This window comes from Harpegnathos saltator, unplaced genomic scaffold (genome assembly GCF_003227715.2).
Source record: "Harpegnathos saltator strain DR-91 unplaced genomic scaffold, Hsal_v8.6 scaffold111, whole genome shotgun sequence".
NCBI classification, from domain to species: Eukaryota; Metazoa; Arthropoda; class Insecta; order Hymenoptera; family Formicidae; genus Harpegnathos; species Harpegnathos saltator.
In genome coordinates this window covers 442,017-448,016 of record NW_020229886.1, presented here as the reverse complement: position 1 = coordinate 448,016, position 6,000 = coordinate 442,017, and the positions used below count along the sequence as shown (strand labels likewise).

Below are 6,000 nucleotides of genomic sequence, written 5' to 3'. Positions count from 1 at the left end.
CTCTCTCAGGATATTTGCACCCGGAGGACGCCAATGTGCATGTACCCACGTAGAAATATCCAGCAGAAGTCGGTGAGCGGTCGGCTGCAGGGTTGCGGACAGGGGGACTCTCCGTCCGCCGGCGGTGGTGGTGGTGGGGGTGACCGCAAGAGAGCCAGAAGAGCGCGAGCCGCACGCGGGCGGCCGGCGGGACGGGGACGGGTGCGGTAAGGGGTCGGACCAATGGGAAGGAAGGGATGATGAGCAGCGGCACAGGCTGAGAGGAATCAGAAGCGTCGTCTCACTTCTGCGCGGTGAGTCGGCCTGTCGTGGTGACCTGTTCTCATGGACCCCGAGAGAGGTCCCTCTCTCTCTCTCTCTCTCTCTCTCTTTCTCTCTCTCTCTCTCGCTCGCTCTCGCCGCGCTCCTCCGTCTCCGCTCGGCCGCTTCTCTCTCGCGCTCGCCCCGCCGCCGTCCCGCTTCCCACCCATGCAAAACAGCCGATCGCATCCCTCTCGCCCACCCCTTTCGCTCCTACCCTACCGTCGGCCCCACTCCTGAGCCGGAGCTCAGGTTCCTCTCGTTTGACGATCACTTCCGTAGCTGGAGTCCAAGTCTCGCCGCGGTGCCTCAGTCTCTGGCTGGATGCAGAGCTGTGAAGACCCGAGTCGCGGTGCGTCAGCCGAGTGCAAGAGAGGAAGAGACCGAGAGAGAGAGAGAGAGAGAGAGAGAGAGTACGAAGTGCGATCGATCGCCGTGACAGTCAGTCGTGTTCGTCGGCGCGCAGAGAACAGTCGCCCGGAGCCGTCACCGCCGCCGTCGTCGTCGTTGCGCGATACTTCTCCTCTCCGGTGATATGCGTCGCACGGACGGCCCGCTGGGGTCGCATCGTCGGAATAGCGAATAGCTCGTGGGCTTTCCCGGAACATCCCCTCGGGTCCCGGGTCCCGGGTCACTCCGGGATCAAAGTGCGTCGGCCGCGCTGTGGGAGCCGATCGCATGGACTAGTGCGGAAAATTGTGATCTGTTGTTTGGGTGTTGGAGTTTACATCCCGGAGGAGTGAACTCTCCCGCGGGACCCAGCTTACCAGTCGGTTGGTCCGCAGCGGATCGCCGCCATCGGGAATCATGGATTACGCGAAGAAGGGTAAGTCTTGACTTGAGGGAGGAAACGGCGTGTCGCGGGAGAACGCCCCTGCGAGCGCGACCTATTCCAGGCTCATTTTCCGCGTTGTTTCATTTTTATATTTTCTCTTCTATTTTCCTGCTCCCTTTCTTCTCGCTCTCTCGTTGTTCTTGGTCCGACCAATTTTCTTCATCCCTCTCCGTGTCGATCTTTCGCTCTTCACGCGGGAGGTGCGCGTTTCCTTCACGGCGAGTGTCTTTCCCTGATCGTTTTTCGAGTATCGATCTCGGCTGCACAGGTGTAAGTGTGTGCGCACATACACACACACACACACCCGTGCGTATTTCTGTGCGTGCGTGCGTGTGTGTGCGCTTCGGTCAGGTGAAATTTTACAACACCTAGCCGCGACACTCACGCGTCTTCTTCAGGCCCGATCTCGAAAGCGAAGCGAAAGACTCCGTAAACGAGGCTCGCCGAGATAACGAGATAACGAGATTATATCAATTGTATTGGTGACGCAATTCTGTGTTTGTATATTCGTGTGGGTGATCTCGACGGTATCGGGATCAGATTCTTCGACGATCGAATTCGCTCCTCCGCGTGAGATAAGGGCGATAAACGAGCGTAATATCCGGGATCGTTCTTAATCTCGTGCGACTGTACACGCGTGTATGTGTGTGTGTGTGTGTCTCGGAACGCGCGTAGCGCTGAGAAGGATATCGAAGAGACGGCTACAATCTTATTTTCGTACGCGGGGAAGCACCGACCGCGAGGCGCGTGAAAAATGTTATCTAAAAGTGGCGCGCGATTTTTAACGAGCGACACTCGAGAATCCTCACCTCCTCGAGAACGATTCTGCGATCGATATATGACGAACGAGCTCATCAATGCTCCTCGCTCTAATGACGGACGGGGGGTTGATTAGAAATGTCAAAGGTCACGTCGGACCACGTCACAACGATGACGTGTCTGAATTCTAACCTTCGTAATGATGCATCGGCAGGATTTCCGATAAGGACCGCCTTATCCGCGGAGTCCTTTCGAGAAAGTTCTGAATCTGCATGCAAACATCACTCCCGAGTGGTAAAGCGAGAACGAAGAGGCCGGATCCTCTCCGGTTGCTAAATTGTATCCAGCGGGTGCAATATTGCGCGCACTATTGTGAAATATATCTCGGTTTTAATGAATTTTTACAAGTCTCGGAGAGAAACGGATATAGCTTTCTTTGTCTCCCTCTCTCTCTCTCTCTCTCTCTCTCTCTCTCTCTCTCTCTCTCTCTCTCTCTCTTTCTTTTCCATTTCTCTCTGCTGCGAAGATGCAACAAAGTTTCGGTCTCAGTCCAGGGGGACGCGCGTCTTTCTTCAAACGACGAAAGAAAGACGCATCAATCTTCTCGTGAATAATTTATTTTTCTTCACACGAATACTTTTTCGCGACAGAACTTACACGTTATAACACATTTAAGAATGCAAAATGCAATTGAGCATAGATAAAGAGAAGCGATCTTTATTAATAGCCCGTTAGGAATTCGTTACTTCGTCTTTGTCGAACTTCTCATATCGGCCAAGTATATGCGCGAGGCTATTTCCTAATTAAGGCGCGAGAATTTGCGACTTGCCTCGCAAGCGACACGGACGAATATCGGACGGAGGAAATTTTCTTCTTCCGAGTCCCGCGAAGGCTCGCACGGGGGGGATGATTACACGGCTCCATGAGAGAGCTGAATTAGGGTGTGGTGCAGAAAGTCAACCGCTCCCTTTTCCACCCTAGCCGCGGGACGCCCTTCGGAAGAGAGACGGATTAATTGGCAATGCTTATATTAATTAACGAGCGCACGTGTTTATCGATCTTCTTTTTGCGGTAATCTCGTCCGAGCGGTCGCGTAGATTGAAAAATACGCGCGGCGGAAGTTGGAATAAATTATAAGTTTATACATTATGCGTACAAACAATGATACATAAAGTAACGGGAGAAAAACACGCTCGACCGATTGCTCGCGATTTCTCCCGTAGAGCGTAAAGAAACCCGAAAGAATTCACGGGACCCTTGGGTCCCTCAAAGTCGTCTTTCGGTCTAATTCGCGATTTATATCTCGCTCGTTTCCCGGGACTCGCTCCTTCGCGTCTCGTCCTGACGAAAAACGCCGACTGCGCGCGCGATGATGCACGATCGATCTCCGCTCGCGGTTGAAGATTAGACGTCCGCCAACCGCACCTTTCATCACTCCCTCGCCCTCGCCCCGCCGCCGCCGTCGTAAGGTCGTGAGGCCCGGGATTCGTATAGGTGTTGTTACGAAAGCGATCTATATCTGCGGCCGTAGGTAGCTAGGTAGATGGGTAGGTAGGTAGGTAGGTAGGTATGACAACCGCGTCTAGGTACATGCGGAGACACTCGGTTGGGCCACGTATACGAGAGCACTTTGCGTGACATCCTTCGCGGAATGTAAAAGCGCTCCGGTACGATTAATGAACCGCGGCGCAGATTTTTTTTCTTTATTCGGAGAGCCTCGCTCTCTCCTCGGCGCCCGCATCGGTGCGTGCGTGCGTGTGTGCGTGCGTGCGTGCGGTCGCGTCGAGCGATTGCTTTCCGCAGGACCGCTCCTGCCGCCACGAGGAGCGTCCACTCGAAACGATTATACCGCAGGCTACCTCCGGGAGAAGCGACGCGCGACGGCTGTGCGAGCGTTTGGTCAAACTTGCCAATCTACGATTGGCGTACGCGTTTTGGACTCCCCTTTCCACCCAGCGCTATCCATCTTCCGCGAGAGTCGCTCACTCACTCCTGCGTTCGAATCTCCCGATCTCCGGTCTGAAATTCGAACGGAAATGCGGACGCTCTCGCAGAAGTGTTCACGTGTCATCGTAAGCAGAAATAATGTTGCATCTCGGTGGACGGCCATAATGGGGCCGTGAGATTGTGTGATGGATGGCAGAATCGAGCCCTCCAAAAGGCCGTTGCTCTTTCGAAAAAGCAGATAAGATTTCCTCGTCGAACGCGGACGAGCCGCTGCGTCCTTCGGCGCGACGGACGCCCTCGAAAGAGGGACGGACGTCAGTCTGTTCCGCCGGTGGAACCGACGGAAAACGGGATAAGCGGAAGAAGAGGGTCGACGGGCACGAGGGAGCCGGGTGCTCATGCGTCAACTTCGGAGTAAAGCCAGCCGCGAGCCGGGCCGAAGGGTTGCTCCGCTGGGTCACGGATGGCTGCACCCAAGGTTGTCAGAGCTACAACTCTCGAAACACACTAACCGCCCGCCATCTTTGTTCCTCCTGCGTGGTGCGTGGGTGTATCCGAGCGTGGAGGAAGCGGGGATGACGAGGGAGAAGCGGCCAAGAGGGGGCAAGAGGATGGCGAAGAGGGAAAAGAGCCACCGCTGCTGCTGCCGTCGTTGAGAAAGAGAGAGAGAGAGAGAGAGGAGAGAGAGAGAGAGAGAGAGAGAGAGAGAGAGAGAGAGAGAGAGAGAGAGAGATAGCGACGACGGCAGCAGAGAAGGAAAGGGGAACAAGCACGAGACGGCAGGGTTACGAGGACGAGTAGAATCGGAGATAGACGAGGGCCGGAGGAGCGGGAGGACGGAGAAGGACGGGACGCGGTTGTGAGTCTGCGGCTGCGGGCAGGAAGGAAGACGAAGAGGAGAGAAGAAGAAGAAGAAGAAGAAGAAGAAGCGCACTTGGCGTGATCGCCGGCGGACGGAGCGATGGACGGATGTCGGCGGCGGCGGCGGCGGGAGAACAAGGGAGACGCGTCCATGGGCGAGAAAGAAGTCCAAGAGCGGGGGAGAGAGGAGGCGGAGGCGAAGAAGGAATTGGCGATCATGAGCGGGACACGTCCGAGCGAGATAAGCGGAGCAAGAGGAAAGAACGAGCTCGAGGGTACGTCCGAACGCAAGATAAAGGGGCGCGATAGAGGGGCCGCGCAGAGCGAGCGAGATAACACGAGAAAAAGAGAGCGAGAAAGAGAGAGAGAGAGAAAGAAGCGAGCCGAGGGACAAGGAGGAAGCCCCTCCGAGGGGAACGGGCGTGCGCGCGATAGTGGGGAGAATGGTGGTCGGACTGGAGGGGAGAGTGGGAGATAAAAGCCCTGCTGAGAGATGAGAGGCGGGCAATGGCGGGCGCGCGCGGCGTCACCGCGCCACGTTCCCCCACTCGGCGCGCTGCTTCAGCGCAGCATCTTACACGAGTCTCCCTGCGATTCGTAGGTGGCGGTGGCCGAGCGACGAACGGAAATGCGCATGTACGCCCTCGTAGCGCGAGCATGACACTGCTCCCTTTCGGTCGCGCGCACCACCCCGAGCGAGGTCGCGCCTTGCGGGGTGCAATGCAGATATAGGCGTGGCGCGCGCGACGCTTGTTCTTCTTTGGTCCTGCGGCCGTTCGGGAGCTTTTCATCCGAGAGGAAACAAAATGACTGGAAGGCTCCCCGAAAGATGAAACGTAAATAGCGGGAGCGAAAGAAAAAGTAGTTGATTAACCTTCAATCAAGATACAATGATTTTATAATACAACCGGACAGAGGCCGCTCAGCACGAAATAGCGGAAATTTATAATTCTAAAATATTTTACTTCTTTTAGTTCGGTTTATTCATTTAATTACGAAATAGTAACATTAATACATATTATAAGTTATTTATTAGTAACATATTACATTCGTTACATTTGATATTTAATAAAAGAGCCTCAGAGGTTTCTTTATCCGGATGAAGATTAATGTCGACATATTTATCGGTTGCGAAATTTTTGACTCGAGACCATTTGGATTTTGAACTAGTCATTTTTTCTTTCTTCAAGTTTGTATATTTATCTCACTTCAACGGTGAAAAGCCGTTCTAGCTGAGGAAAACACTCTTTCGGAATTTCTGTTGTTTTTTCGAGTGTTTTTCTTCACTCTCGTGTCGA

At 54.3% G+C, this 6,000-nt stretch overlaps 1 protein-coding gene across 1 annotated transcript in view; it reads left to right on the top strand.

Moving 5' to 3' along the window:
• The first annotated feature begins 212 nt into the window (after window positions 1-212).
• Window positions 213-6,000, top strand: part of LOC105180668 (ras-responsive element-binding protein 1) — a 28,372-nt gene continuing 22,584 nt past the window's right edge. Inside the window, 1 exon segment of the mRNA XM_025301003.1 lies at window positions 213-1,126. Within this exon segment, the coding sequence (XP_025156788.1) occupies window positions 1,108-1,126 (19 nt within the window). The 5' untranslated portion in view covers window positions 213-1,107.